Source organism: Lepidochelys kempii, chromosome 10 (assembly GCF_965140285.1).
Source record: "Lepidochelys kempii isolate rLepKem1 chromosome 10, rLepKem1.hap1, whole genome shotgun sequence".
NCBI lineage: Eukaryota > Metazoa > Chordata > Testudines > Cheloniidae > Lepidochelys > Lepidochelys kempii.
Genome location: NC_136389.1, coordinates 45,624,320 through 45,639,485, shown reverse-complemented (window position 1 = coordinate 45,639,485; position 15,166 = coordinate 45,624,320). Strand labels below are relative to the sequence as shown.

The 15,166-nt window shown below is 42.8% G+C and overlaps 1 protein-coding gene across 1 annotated transcript in view; it reads left to right on the top strand.

The window, feature by feature from the left end:
* The window catches only part of OAZ2 (ornithine decarboxylase antizyme 2), a 28,241-nt gene extending 15,079 nt beyond the window's left edge, over positions 1-13,162 (top strand). The window contains 3 exon segments of the mRNA XM_073361542.2: positions 6,345-6,520; positions 8,798-8,883; positions 11,459-13,162. Coding sequence (XP_073217643.1) covers positions 6,345-6,520; positions 8,798-8,883; positions 11,459-11,592 — 396 coding nt within the window. The 3' untranslated portion in view covers positions 11,593-13,162.
* The last annotated feature ends 2,004 nt before the right edge of the window (positions 13,163-15,166 follow it).

The following is a 15,166-nucleotide window of genomic DNA, read 5'->3' as shown; positions in this document are numbered from 1 at the left end:
ATTAAGTTTAATTCCTTGGGTGCTGTTGGCAAAAATCCATTTAATCTTTGCCCCTATGGGTTGTCACAGGGCCTCCATTGAAAGCAAGTAATTCCTTATTAACATAATTTATTCCAGTATGGCACTTGGTTTGGTGCAAAGCAGCTGTAAATGAAATGTTAACTTCTGATCCTGGGCATCTGTTCCTTAGAATCTGTCTCCCTCCCTCCCCTTCTCCCCCCCCCCCCCCCCCCCCCCACATTTGAGACTAGAATATTAAACACATGGTATTTGTTTCCAGCAGTATTATAAATGGAACGGGTTGGGTTGCCTTTCTTTATTGCCATTTTTTATGTTAAGAAACTTAAAATATTCAGCTCTTCAATTAAGAGAGCTTTACTGCACAACATAGTCTGTGGTCAGAGCTGGTATTGTATTGCAGACAGGGACTTGTGCTGAAGTACGTGCTCTGGGTGGGTAAACTTGGCAGGAGGCTGCGGGTGCTGTACATGCCAAGAGGAAACTGCACACATGGGGTTCTCAAGTCATTTGGCTCTGGTGGATCATAACATCCTTTTTCCCCAATAAACTGTCAGTACACATGGTCCTTCCTGCTGTTCCTCTTGGATTAATTAAGAAATATAACCAGATTAGATGTCTCGTGCACAGTAAATTTTCACTAAAATGGAAATTTGTCCTTGAGCGTCTAATCTGAGAGATTTAGTTCAAGACTGTAATAACATGAGGTAAAGGTTTTGTCTTTAAAAACGTCACTATCTTGACACCTTCTCCTCTAACGCTCATTTGCATGTATCCTGCTGAGTTGACCTGAAACCAAACTTTAGGTCATAAATAGAACTTCTTTGAGCAGATTTCAGAAGTCTCCTGATCTGCTTCCCATTCCTGGAAACCGACTTTTCTTCCTGACTCCATGTTTTTGAGCTGGGGAGATAGTGGTTTAATTGTATTTCAATATACATCGATAAAGAAACAGCCACCTGAGAGAGGGCTTGTATAAAACTTGTTTCCCCCAATTGTTTGGGAATTAGGCCCAAGGTTAATCCATGTAGTTACGCTGCTCTATTGTCATAACCTGGCCCAGTTTATTCCAATAGAGTGTGGGGATAGGGGTTCTTTGGCAGGAAAGAAACTTAAGTAGCTGTGATGAGGTTTGGGGGGAGGGAGAACCCTCACACATGCATATCTACTCCGAGCAGAAAGGACAGGACAGATACGGGCAGCTTTTCCCCTATCCTGTAACACTCTGCCATCCTTTCTGTGTAGATGCATATATAGACCTCCCTTTTCAATCTGTCAGTCCCAGCCCACTGCTTTCTCCCTTCCTGGTCCTAGTTTTTTGCCTTCTGAAACATTCTGTGTCTTCTTTTTTTTAATCTCACCCTCAAGCATAACAGTGGAAACAGAAGATCTTCCTGAAACTAAGGCCCTTTCTGCGCTACAGAAACAAGAGCACCATGAAAGTACTGTGTATACCTCCTATTGAGGAATCTGATTGGCTAGTATGCATAGAGCCAAACAGTTTTAATGATCTCTTTTTAAAAATACACTTCTGTAGCTCAGGATTGTCCTTGGGCTAAGGCATGACTTTTAAAACTGACTCTGTCCCAGCTGTTATAACCTGGCTTGGCCACAACAGCTGTTACCCCCAGTAGTTTTGTTAAGGTTGATGGTTTGAAGCTATAGTAAATACAGTGAGTGTGCGGAACCATGCAAGCTCCCTTCACACCTAATGAATAAACCTGTTCCCCACAGGAAAAGTCAACCCATTTTTCAGCACTGCTATTCTGTGTTTTGTGCGTTCAGAACAGATGGCAACTTCTCTTGCTCAAGTTAGCAAACCCAAAACAGTCTGATTAGATGTGAGAGGCTACCTAATCCAGCATTGGACATTATAAACAAGTACAATCCTCTGAGTTTTAATAGAATCAAACACCGGTGATCTGATCTTAATACCATCTTAGAGCAGAAGCTGACTAGTCAGGATGTAAACTTGAGGCTGACACTCCTCAAATCCATCTGTAAACAAAGGCTCAGTGCAGTTGCGTTATAGCTGTAGCATCCACCTTACTGTAACACTTAGGCCTGGGCCATTCTTTGGTTGAAACTGTGCTAGCAAGACATCTGAACGGTGGCTAGCACAGGCATGCTGAGGAATGCAGACAGTTTTTTTTTCTGGCAACTGTTAAAACTTGGCTACCGGGGAGATTAGTCTGAACCATAGTTTGGCTTCCGTAGTTATGTGGAGGTGGAGAATATCCCAGTCCTCGTTGGTTCTAAACTATATTAGCACTTAAAATTGGTTGTCAACCGCATAGTTGCCACTGTAATGTGGGCTTATTGGCTAGAATAGATGCATGCTACTCATAATACTTTTTTTTTATAATGGCTGTTTTCACAAGATGGTGTTCGTCTGTAGCAGTGTTCCTGTTGCATTGCTGTGTGCGCTGTATTAGGTCTGGCTAATAGAATAAAATGAATCAGCAGCAGGTGGGAGTTCTAGTACTGATTTGGTGAAGTAATCTGACATTTTAAAAATAAGATTTCAGCATAAATTATGATATTGGCAGTGGGTTTTTTCACTTCAAGTTACATCTTCAGAGAACTATGCGCTTTGTTGATTGACTGAATGGTCTCGAAGTTTGCTTTTCTAACTCTACACTATCATCCATTGATACCATCAGGGAGTGAGGGGGCATAAGTCTGTCTGGGAGTCTTTTTTTTTTTTTCCCCTTCCCCTTCCCCTCCCCCTCCTCCTTCTGTGATTCAGCAGCAGATTTGTCCCTAGAGTCTGCCCCCTAAATTAGAAGTTGGCTGCAGATTCTAAATGCTTTTCCAGATGAGATTTTAGCCATTGGGGTTGCACAGATAATATCCATCAGTCACGTTTGCAATGTTTTTGTCTTCCTGAGCCTGTAACTGGACAAACTGAAGCAATAACCCTGAGAGCTGTGAGTGGCACTATTTGTCTCCAAGGATTGTTGACTCAGAAACCTAATGATGACTTCAGTGCCATCCTATTTTAAAGCTGATTATTTAGAAAAGTGTGGCTACAGTGGTTATCTGACAGTTGGGTTGAAGAAGTGATTAGGGTTGGGGACCATGGAGCAGCTGGTTGCTGTTGAGAGTTGCTGGGTGGGAACGGAGTTGAATTCCCATTTAAAAAACAAACTGAATATCCGATCTCCTCCTGTGCGCAAGGGAGATGAGAAAGATACCTTCCCGAATTCCCCAATATTCCTCTGTCTCCTGGGTGCTTAAAATAGCTTCACTAGCTGAGAATGCTTTTTACCTTCTACCCTTGGCCAGGACCATTCCTTGTGGTTGTGGGACCTCTCCAGGGTAATCCATGCCTTGTCACTGCCAGACTGGATCACTATCATGTGCTCCAGATGGTGCTGTGCACTAACATGAATCCATCAGCTGCTTGCTTTCTTGATGGTGCTTGAAAACCACATGTGACGCCTGTATTCCATAATCAACACAGCTTCCCGTTAATGTTTGGGTACAGTACAGTGTTGGTTTTAAGCCATTTAGGGTTATACAGGTTGTCCCTCAGAGACCATCTCTTACGTGAGGAGAATCAGTTGAGAGCAGCTGAGGCACTTGGGTGGAGTCAGCTGGCTTAGTTGGGAGGGTTCTTGAGACAGTTTGGAGAGGAGGGTCTTTCAGAACCCAAATTTGCTGACCATTCAATCATGTCGCAAAACTAGCGCTTTCCCCCAGTCTTTTGCTAGGAAAGTATTAGGTGGGGTGACAGCTTGGGAGGATTTCCTACTTTGCAGACTGCTTCCAATTTTTTTATTAAATGTTGTTCATGTGTACATGCTTCAGGTGGGAACACTTTCAAAATAAATTTCATTAAATAAAACCCCAAACAGATGCCCATCTCTTCCCAGTGGCCAAAGCCCCAGCTGCCCCTCTGCTCACTTGTCAAAACTCCAGCTTCCCCACTGATTTCTAGCGCATCTGCATTGTCCACACGAAGCAACTGTTTGAAGCTGAGAATGCAAGGCAGAGTAAAACCGAAGACTCAAAGCGAGTTTTTGAAGTTAGTATCAAAATAACCTGAGGACTAGTGGAAGTGATTAATATAATCATTACATATGTAACTCAGTAAAAAATCCACTTTTGACCCACTACCACCAGGAGTTTCAGTGTGCTGTAGAAAGCAGCACTGCTGTGTTGTAGAACCTCACTGATGAACGTGAGTCCAACGTGCTGTAGGGTGAACAGAACCTGCCATTGAAACATTCCTCTTCATAAAAGCCTTTCTTTCTTGTAAGGGGTGGTATCACAAATGTTCTTCCCAGGCATGCTACCTTCTGGTTGAGGAGTGCTGGATGCTGTTTCCTTCTAGCCAGTCAGTTCTCCTGGATCAGCTAGCAGGAGTCTTTTAGCAATGCAGTGTTCCCAGGCCTTGCCATAGCCTCACTTTCAAAACTGATGCTGTCTTTCTACTTGTTGGCATCTCTGACTTCATTAGTCTTGGATGACTTAAGCTGTTCTTGGTGTTTCCCCAGAGATTTTTCTTAAGCAAAATCCAAAGAAAGCAATACTGTCATCTCTTTCATGCTACAGTAACTATAACTGTAATAGAGAGGAACCATGAATGTCAATTTTCAGCCGCAGGAAAGTCCTTAAGACAAATAGGCCATTAATATTTAAAATTCTGTTATTCATTTTGTTTACAACTGTAACTGGCAGCTGATATATTTGAAATGGCATCTTTTTGGACATACATTTGAAATGTAGAATGCATCCAAATAGTGTTTCTGACCTGACATCTTTGTCAGTGAGACGTCACTAAACATGAGTTCTGATAGCCTGCCTTTCATTACCACTTCAGTTCAATTTGACTGCTAAAGACTTCTGTCTGCTGTTTAATACTCATTTGATGCCTCCTGCTTTGGCAGTAAGTTCTGGGAAATGCTCTTGAGTTCATTCACTCATGTTTTATGCAAGAACATGAATTCAGAGAACCCCAACAAAGAGAGACCACCAGATCCATGTGCACTGGAATTGGCTAGTGGCTGCAATAGCTTCAGATTTAGGAGCTGTAAATCTGACTTTGGGCAAATGCTTTGGAATGCCATTAGGCACAGAACTGGTCAGACCTTAGTGGATACCCTGTACTACTAAGTGAGTATTGGAACTGAAGACAGCTGTGTTCTCTGGGACATAGTTAATTGTACAGATTGGTCAGTGTAACCTGTTGTGGAATGAAATGGCGTTACTGCTGTTCACGCATGTAATTCTGAACACGTGGTATCAGCAAAACAAGTTATAATTGAACTGGAGGGAATTTGAATGAGGAAACTTGAGTTCTCTTTACGGTGATCATTATGGTATGACAACACACTGTCTACTCTAGGATCAGACAATGTTTTAAAAAAAAAAACACCCTAAAAATAGTGGATTTTTAGTTACATGTTCTTTACCTATTTATAGGCGTCAGTTGCCAAAGTGACTGTTTTGTATCTGAGTTTTTAATTATTCTTTCCTAATTAAAATTTCACGTTTTACTTCGCATTTCTTAGGAGTAGAAAAAACCCTTTATTAAATGTTCATCTTTCTGAAGTTCATATTTTAGGCTAGATTGAAAATAGAATATTCTACAAAAGCATTGGATAGGTGTTTTTAGGCTTTAAAGTGTCTAGGAGAGCTTTAAACATAGCTAAAGTATTGATCTCTCGTATGTTTGATTGGTCATGGTCTGGGCACACGCAATCATAGCTAATACAACTTTTCAGTGGAAGACTCGAATCTTCTAGCAAATTCTCTGTAGTTAGGACTAAGCACATGTTTACCAAGGAGTTTGGCAAATTAATTCACTTACTTACACTGTGCTAGATGAATGTAGATCCTTAGAACTCTTTGGCCTTAATGTCTCAATGTGACTAGTAATCCTGGGTGTCTGTTCTCACAGGTGGGTACTAGCATGTCAGGCGTTTATTTTTAGAGTTAAAGGGAGTGGTGAAGTCTTGTGGGGGGGGGGGGGAAGGAATCCTGTCTGGAAAGAATTTGGAGCCAAACAGTTTTAGTATTTTGTTCTTTGTTCTGTAGCAATTTGTAAAATTTAAGCAAGACCCATTCAGTCAGTTCCAAAAAAGCATTTCTATTTTAGTTCATTATAAATGTTAATTTAAAATTGCACTAACACAAATTTTCAAATCAGGCTATGGCTTGTAAAACTGTTCTAAATCATAGGTATTTTTTCCTAAATGGAACCCCACAGGTGGCACCGACATTACCTAGTGTTGAAGGACATTGAAATAACTGAATTTATTTTAGTAGCTCAGACTGTATTTCACTCTTCCCTTTTTTCCCCCCATCAAAATCTGAAGGACGAGAAGCTCACTGTTAACCAAGATGTCCCAGTGCATGAAGGGAAACCTCACATTGTCCACTTCCAGTACAAGATTACGGAAGTGAAGATCTCCTCCTGGGATGCAGTGCTTTCCAATCAGAGCCTTTTTGTGGAAATCCCTGATGGCTTATTAGCTGACGGGAGCAAAGAAGGGTAAGATCCTAAAGCTGTGTGAGTGCCATATGCAGGGTTAACTGCCTGTGGAAGAAGGTATGGCTTGTAGCCAATGTGACACGGGGGATTGCTTTGACAGGATAAAGGGGGAAGGGATTTATTCTATACCTCCATTCTTAGATTGTAAATATAAATATTCCATTATTCCCTTCTACACCAAAGCTTCCGTATTTTTGTGGTTCTGTGTGTATTTTTTTTCTTCCCCCCTGGGGATCAAGAGACATTTGCCCTTCTCCTTTTTAGCATAAGAATTCAAATAGTGTAAAGGGTCAACGTGATTATTTGGTACATAGTATTTCCCATTCCAGGTCAGACCAGTAGTGATCTTGCTCTGGTAATCTGCCTCTAGCAAGGGCTGGTGACTAAATGCTTATGGAGAAGGGGTTATCTCCTCAAATTTTTCTCTTGACCAATTAGACAAGCTTTTGGGGGTGAGCATTTTTATTTCCCTACAGATAATTACATTGTTCCAAAGCATAATTTTCCTTTGTCATCAGTTTGAGTTAGCCTGCTCTTAGTGGAGCTGTCTGTTCTCCTGTAGCCATCCCAGAACCCTTTAAAGTATCTCTGAACTCTGAGATCCCATAACTTCATGTTGAAGTGGACAACACAGATTAATTATAAATGTTGTGTGTAAATTTCATTGGGCCCTTATCAGGCAACATGTCAGGATCTCCCTTTCACCTCTATATCCTTCCATAGTCATTTGCCTTTCCACTTCTTTTGTTTGATCCCAAATGTAGATTTGTGTGCCTTTAAAAATTTGATCCAACTTCATATGGTACCTAAATATGTTGGTACACACGCTAGCAGAATATTCAGTGTACACCTGCACTGTACTTCATATTGCACAAACAGGATCTGGAGAAATCCTTGTATTTTTCTGTAGTTCATAAATATTCCAGCTCTCCCAACTCCCCCAGGCACTGATTCTTCTCTGAGGGTATTTGTCTGCCCAAGTCACCACAATTTCGTAACAGATTATTTTTAGTTAGGTAAAATAAGCCTTGGAAGTTATAATTAAAATCGATGATTATCATATTAACAAAATCCCTTCCAATCCCTAGGTGTTCTTCAATCTTGCTGGCTGCTGTTTAATTAGGTCTTGAAATTCCTATTAGTAAATGTTCTTGTGGTACTGTACTCAAGTCCCAGGTCAGTGACTGGTGGTAGAGCCCAGACTAAACTGATCAGTGGGGTGTGGTACTTGGGATCAGTGCAATTTATGTTTTACTAGTTGGTAGAAAATATTTCAGATGTTTTCTGCCACCTCGCCATGATGCATTGATGGAAAATTGCATCATGAGCAGGAGACCTGTTCTGTGAAACAATATGCAAAAATTCTCACTGGCTCACCTAGGCAATTTTTCCTCTTTGCCTCCTTCCCTTCCTCCCCGCTCCTTTTTTATAAGGGAAACGTAACAAATCATTTAAAGGTTAAGTGGGGCACAGGTTAGATCAATAGCATTTTATGAACTGTTGCTTCTGAAATATGGAGCTCTTGGTTACCAACCATTTCTCTGCCAGCTCAGACTAAAGGCATGTCTGAACCATGTCAGCATGTCTGTGCTGGCAAACCCTCGTAGCATAGAGGCAGCCTACACCGGACAGAAGGCTTTTCCTGTTGGTGTAGAAACACCAGTTCCATGAATGAAGTTAGCTATGTCCTCTTCCATGGACACAGCTGTGTCCACCGGGGATGGGCAGGGCGGGATTGGCATAGCTGCATCAGTCAGGGGCTGGCTTTTTTTCACCCCTCTGACTGAGGTACCTTTGCTGATGCAACTTTTCAATGTAGATCAGGCCTACCTCCCAGACTTCAGCAGTTGTTATGGTGGGACAGATATCCATGCCTAGCGCACTGGCATGAATGTGGGAGAGCTCACCCTGTCTAGTGCCAAGGAAATTCTTGAACACTTTCCTCATGTGCAATGAAAGGGCTGGAAGACTCACTCAGTGACTCATATATTATTAACGTGTATTACTGTGGTGACTAGTTATGGCTCAGGACCCCATTAAGCTAGGGGCAATAAAACAACAAAAAGACAGGCCCTGCCTCAACAGGGCTTTGTTGCAAGATTTCTTCCTCCAGTGTTAACCAAAGTGCATAATTCCCATGTGTCAGTGTGGATGCATCTCTTGTGCCTCAGAACACCTTAGCAATTCCTCCTCATAAGTCAGGCTGACAGCGCCCAGCCACTTCCTTGGGACTGATCGCTTGGTGTAACTAATGTGCCCTTTCCTCCTCCCTGACAGATTGCTAGCGCTGTTGGAATTTGCTGAAGAGAAAATGAAAGCAAACTACGTCTTTATTTGCTTCAGAAAAAGTAGAGAAGATAGAGGTGAGAACTTTCGCCTCTGTGTGGTTTTTTCCTCCCTCAGAATAGAGTGAAGCAGCTGTTGCTCTGCAGAGTACTGTCCTTTGCAGGGCTTCACCAGGCCACTTCCGCTGGTAGGAAGTTTCCTGTTTTGATCTCTGCACAACAAGCACTGTCATAATTAGCTTTCTTGCAAATTACTTGCCCAGTCAGAAATTATTTTGGTTGACTTATATGAATGCCTGATTATTGCTTGTAAAGAAGGGATATTGGACGTCTCTGTGGCTGGATGTCCAAAGTAACTTGCATCAGTAGGAATTGAGCTGTTGGACAGTAAGGCTGCCATGCAGAGAAGTGCCCTTTCCCTACTACTTCAGTAGCAATGCAGGATCTCTAATATCTTTAGTCAGGACTCATTTAATGTTTCCTCTCAGCAAGAAATGAAACTGCAAGGTTCACATGATTTGTAGTGGGGTGGCTGTCCTACCCCACGGGGGAACTAAAACACTTTTAGTGATGGTTGCGCCTGGCTCTGTGCCCTGGTGTTGATCCCTTTCATCGTTTCTGAGCAGATGTTTGACCAGTTGATCTCCCAGCACTTCTGTTTTCTTCCAGACCTGTGGGTAATACTTATCCTGCCTGTAGGTGCTCATGACTTAAGAGGGATATGCTAGTATCTAAAGATAGATGTATCAGATAGGTGATTAGAACAAGGAAGCCTGAGGGAATTTATGGCAAAGCACAAGGTTATGAATAAGCCAGTATTAAATTTGACAAGATGTGAGTGAATATCTGGTAATCAAACAACCTTGTGATGGTAGAAGTGATTAATAGATGCAACAAAATTCTTCTTACGGATCTAATGTTAGCCCTCTGCTTCTCAAAAAAAGGATTATTCTGTGTCTTCATGCATCACTGTTTTATCTTCAGATCGGTAGGAGCTCCTCACTTGCACTAAACACAGGAAAATATTTTTAAAAATCGGTTAGCTGGACAGTGTCTTTCTGGAAGTGAGAAATTTTTGTTCTCATGAATAGAAAGCTGGCAGCACACTTGAGTTACCCACTGTGGCAGCCAGTAATAGCTGGTTTCTGGGAGATGTGTACAAAGGCAACTAAAATTACTTTACCTTGCAGTGAAATTTCTTACCTGCTCCTGAAACAATTGACTGTCAGTGTTCAAACCCTTTCTTCCTCATGATCTGGAGCTCACATTCCAGTTGCTAAATACTTCAGTACACAGAACAAATCTGCCACAATGAGTGGACACTTCCTTGTTCTCTTCCCCTCTCCCTTCTAGCACTGGCTGCCATCATTAGTCCCTAACTGCTACTGAGTGAGTGTGACCTTCATCATCTGGGCCCAAAGGCTTTCACCATGGTCAAGCCCACCAAGTGTGTGTCAAGTGCCCACATCCCCGCAAGAATGCTGTTGGCTGGTTAAGCTTATTTTTATGTAATCCTTTGGCACTGACAGTTCATGCCATTGCTCCCCAGCTCAAATTTGCATCTGCCAGGGAAGATGTATTCAGACTCCCAATTAAGTCTAGTCTACAAATAATATTGTACCTAGTGGTGTGGAGTGAGTCCACAATAGTGTCTTACAGGCAGCTGGAAGAAGCAAGTTAGACACAAGTTGGGTGGGGTAACAGAAGCTGATCCAATAAAATATATTACCTCACCACCTTGTCTCTTTGTTACCCTGGGAACAACATGACTACAACAACACTGCACACCTGAATTTGTTAGCATTGAATGTGTGGCTTACAAAGTCCACAACGGATGTTGGGAGGCTTGTCCTTGTTACATATTAAGTATGTGAGATAAAATGATCAGGGACTGACCCAATGCCCCTTCTGCAGAGGATAAAAGGATTTCTTGTACGACACCCACTGCTTTCATAGGTGATGTAAGAAGGTCACACTTTGTTAGGGTGTATACTACACTTTACAGATTCTACCAATAGATGTAGGATGGTCTTGTGTCTAAGAGCACTGGACTTGGAGCTCTGGGGAATTTGTGACTGCCATAGACTCTGTGTAACCTTGAGCAAGTCACTTAATCTTCCTGGGCCTCACTTGCCCATCTGTAAATGTTTCTCACAGCATCCCTGGGAGATAAGGGCTAGTTCATTGTGAGGTGCTTAGGTGCTGCTGTGATTTTTACCAATCTTCCTATTTGGTGTCCACATTTTCTGCAACTGTGTATTGCATTGGCATCTAGAGGCCCCAGTCAGGATCCTGGCCTTGTTGTGCTAAGCACTGTACACTCGGACAGTCCCTGCCTCAATAAGCTCTAGACAAGATACCCAAAGGAGTGGAGGAAGCAGGGGGAGGGAAATGGAGATACAGCATAAAGAACAGACAAGATACAGGTGAAGAAAAAGACATAGGGAAAGGACAAGGTAACCACGAATCTTTGAGTTTAAAAGGTCAGCCCACCTAAAACTTCCTTTTTTGATGTGCAGTGCAGCCCTGAAAATGTGGAGTTTGCCCATGTGCATATTGATTCCCCACCTGGACTTTGTGCTGGGGAATACAGCTAACAAGGCATTTCATTCCTGAGGTTAACAGTATCTCTCTCTTCCCTCCCCTTGGGTAGCTCCACTTCTGAAGACATTCAGTTTCTTGGGCTTTGAGATTGTGAGGCCTGGCCACCCCTGCGTTCCATCGCAACCCGACGTGATGTTCATGGTGTACTCTCTGGATCAGAACTCTTCCTCTGATGAAGAATAGCCCCTGTGGAGTACGACAGCGTGACCTGAAGATGCTTTTGAGAGGAGAAGGGGTTAAATCTCCTTTCATGCGGAAAGGGAAAACAAGCTTCTGTTGGACTGAAACTGCATTTCTCATTGTTAGATTGGCCTGTATATCCTCAGAGTTGACTTTTTATTGAAATGTGTTACATAGAGAACTATATATCTATATCTATATATCTATATATATACACACACACGTAATCTCCAAATAGTAAATGGAAGATGTTTATGAACTGACATAGAAGCTCTTTAAATACAGTTGTGTGGTATACTTGTTAGCCTAGCAGTGCCTCATGCTTGGGCTGTGAATGGAAGCCTGGCATGCCAGGGGGAACGCCGTGGCTAGAAGCAGTATCAGTTTCTTGACGTTTTCAATCAGTGTTTTTTTTTTTTTTTCCTGATCACCGGATGTGTGGCACACATTTTAAAGACTTGTCTATTTTTATGTTCACTCAGACTCTTAAATGTAAGGCATGTTTTGGGTGTAGACACACAGAAGGGATGTGCTTGAGTTAACTCTTAATGACACTACATTTAAAACCTTATATGTTTCTGCACTGGGGTAACCAATGCTATATACAGCTTACCCCAGCTTGCTCTTCCAGCTTTGGTTTAAGCAGTCTTACTCTGTTCAAGGTCAGCACTGCGCTATGGCAGCATTCAACAAAGGAGCATTCAGGTTACCTTTACCCAGCGGGTGCTTTATTTTAGAAGAAGAGCCTTTGCCTAGGCCTCTGGCAGTGTTGCAGTGGTACTCTCCCTAAATTGAATAAAAGGAGCATTGGAGCACTACCTCTGGTTCAGGTGAGCTCTTTGGCTGCTCGTGTGTTAGTTGTGTGGAGCGGTTGGGAGTCCTTAGGAAAGGTGTGAGCTATCCTGGTCTGAATGTGGGTCACTGGCTTTAAAGTCTCTGGTGAGACTGGTTAAGGAGGCTTTAGTTTTTAATTCATCACTTCCTTCATGATCTTCCTCATCTCAAAGCAGAGGTCCATGCCTCTGTTACCAGCTCCACAGAGAGGCCCTTGGAGACTTCAAACGCTGCTGAGACAGGCTCTGTATCAAACCCCAAAGGGAGCGGAATGCAGCACAGCGGGACCAGGATGGTGAAGGAGACTCCGTCTGTACTGCCTTCCTCCTCAGATCAATTCTGCAATTCTCCCTCCCTGTGACTGTCAGTGGGGATGGGACAGGATGGGAGGAGGGTGGAACTGCTGGCTGTCGTTTGTGTCTTTCTGCATCACTTCTAATGTTCGAGAAAAGAGTTAAGCTCTTCTGTTGATGCCATTTGGTTTTAATCTTTCTTTGACTGCTACATGAGAAATATATATTTATAAATCCTCCATTGGGGATGCATTGTGAGCTCTCTTGCTGACCTGGCTGCCTTATCCATTGCATTGTCCTTGTATGCTTTGTTCTGCTTTCATGTTTATGTGGAGGATGTTGTCTGAAAGCTGAAGCCATTCCATAGACTTTCATAGTCACTGTTTATTTTGGGGAGGGGTTGGGTCACATGTTGTTAGTGTGTGAATAAATGATTTTAAAGTTGGTGTCTGTCTCCCTCATTCCCCTCCCCCCAAGATGGAAGTATTTGGTTGCTGGCTTGGATGTCCAAGCCTCCCATGGCAGGGTGTGGATTGACTGAGTTTCAGTATTGACAAGGGGTAGGGGATACTTCCACATATCTCTATAATGTAGCCAGGGCTGAGCTGAATATGAGACTTTTGAAAGGTATTTAACCATCATCCTCTAATCTATATTTTACAGTAAAATGATTCTGTTTAGTCTGGTCTTATGAGATTTCCTTCCAGGGCAACTTACAAAGCTGTGAAATAGTCCCATCAAGACAGTGGTAGGAGCTGCAAAACTAAACTCACTGAAATATACTGAAGGGACTAACCTTGCACTGTCCCTGTTAAGACTGACTGGCTGATCTCCTGGATGAGCAGGCAGAGCAGTTTAATATGTAGTGGAATTCCCTGCTGTATGTATTGGCACACCAACAATGTATTTGTCTTGCAGATTTTCTTGAGTAATGAGATTGGAGAGAAATCTGCAAAACCTAAAATTCTCCAATGTTAAAAGTATCTTACATTTATTCATATAGTGTGAGATGTGGCAGCTTTTTAAATGTTGTTGTTTTTCGTGCTACTTAGATGGTTTTCTCTAAATCTTGATAACATTGCTTGGTAACTTCCTATGCAAAGTTATATTGTGATGGATGGGTGTCACCCAACAATTAGGTGTGAATAGTGCAGCATCCGAGTTTGGAGCAGTTAGCAGTGATGTTTGGCCATGTGTGATTGTTCTAATATCACCTTCAAAGAGCTGGAAGATAAACTGCACCTTAAGGCCTTGTCTCCTCTGACTTTTGTTGACAAAAGTTAAGCTGACACTCAAAAAACAGTATAATTCTGTCGCTTGTGCATGTTCACACAACCCTCCTTTTGTCAGCAGAGTGCTTTCACAGTTGGTGCTCTAGCATTGACAGTGAGAGCAGTGCATTGTGGGTAGCTATCCCACTGTGCTACTTACCCCCTTCTGAAGCTAGGAAGGTGGAGTGGATCACAGTCCATCATGGGTTTGGACTCTGTCCCATGATGCAGTTCTTTCCATCCCAGCATTCCATGGACTTCCACCTGTGTTTTGCAACATTTTTCAGTGCCTCTCTTTACTGTGCACATACCATCTCTGTCTGAAAGGCTGAATCCCGCATTGCTGTCTACTGTTGTGGTCACTGTTAGCAGCACATTGCGGTTGGTCATGCAGTCTATAATGAGCTCTGAATCTGAATAGGAATCAGAGTTGCCTTACCTGCTGTGTGCAATGGAAAGAAACAACCCTAGGTTACTTTTAGCATTCACTGAGCAGTTGCATACAGTAGACCATCGCTTTTGGGCTTGGGAAACTAACAATGAGTGGTGGGATTGGATCACTATGCAAGTCTGGGATGATGAGCAGTGCCTGCAGAAGTTTGGGATATAGAAAGCCACCTTCCAGGAACTGTACACAGCACAAGGACACCAAAATGAGAGCTGCTTTCTCCGTGGAGAAGTGTGTGGCGATCACTGTGTGGAAGCTGGCGACTGCAGACCGCTACTGGTCGGTTGTAAATCAGTTTGGAGTTGGGAGGTTGACTATTGGGGCTGCATTAACGTAAGTGTGCAGAGCCATTAATCGCATCCTGCTATGAAGGACTGTGACTCTTGGCTATGTGCATGAGATAGTGAATGGCTTTGCAGCAGTGGGATTCCCTAAGTGCGGAGGGGTGATAGATTGCATGTGTATTCCAATTTTGGCCTTGGACCATCTTGTGATGGAGTACATCAATAGAATGGAGTACTTCTCTATGATATTGCAAGTGTTTGTGGATCACTGTAGCCATTTCACTGATCTCAGTGTGGGGTGATCCGGAAAGATGCATGACGAACGCATCTTCAGGAGCACTGACCTGTACAGAAAGCTCCAAGCAGGAACTTTCTTTCCAGACCAGAAGATTCCAGTGGGGGATGTTGAAATGCCCATAGTGATCCTGGAAGATCCAGCATATCCCT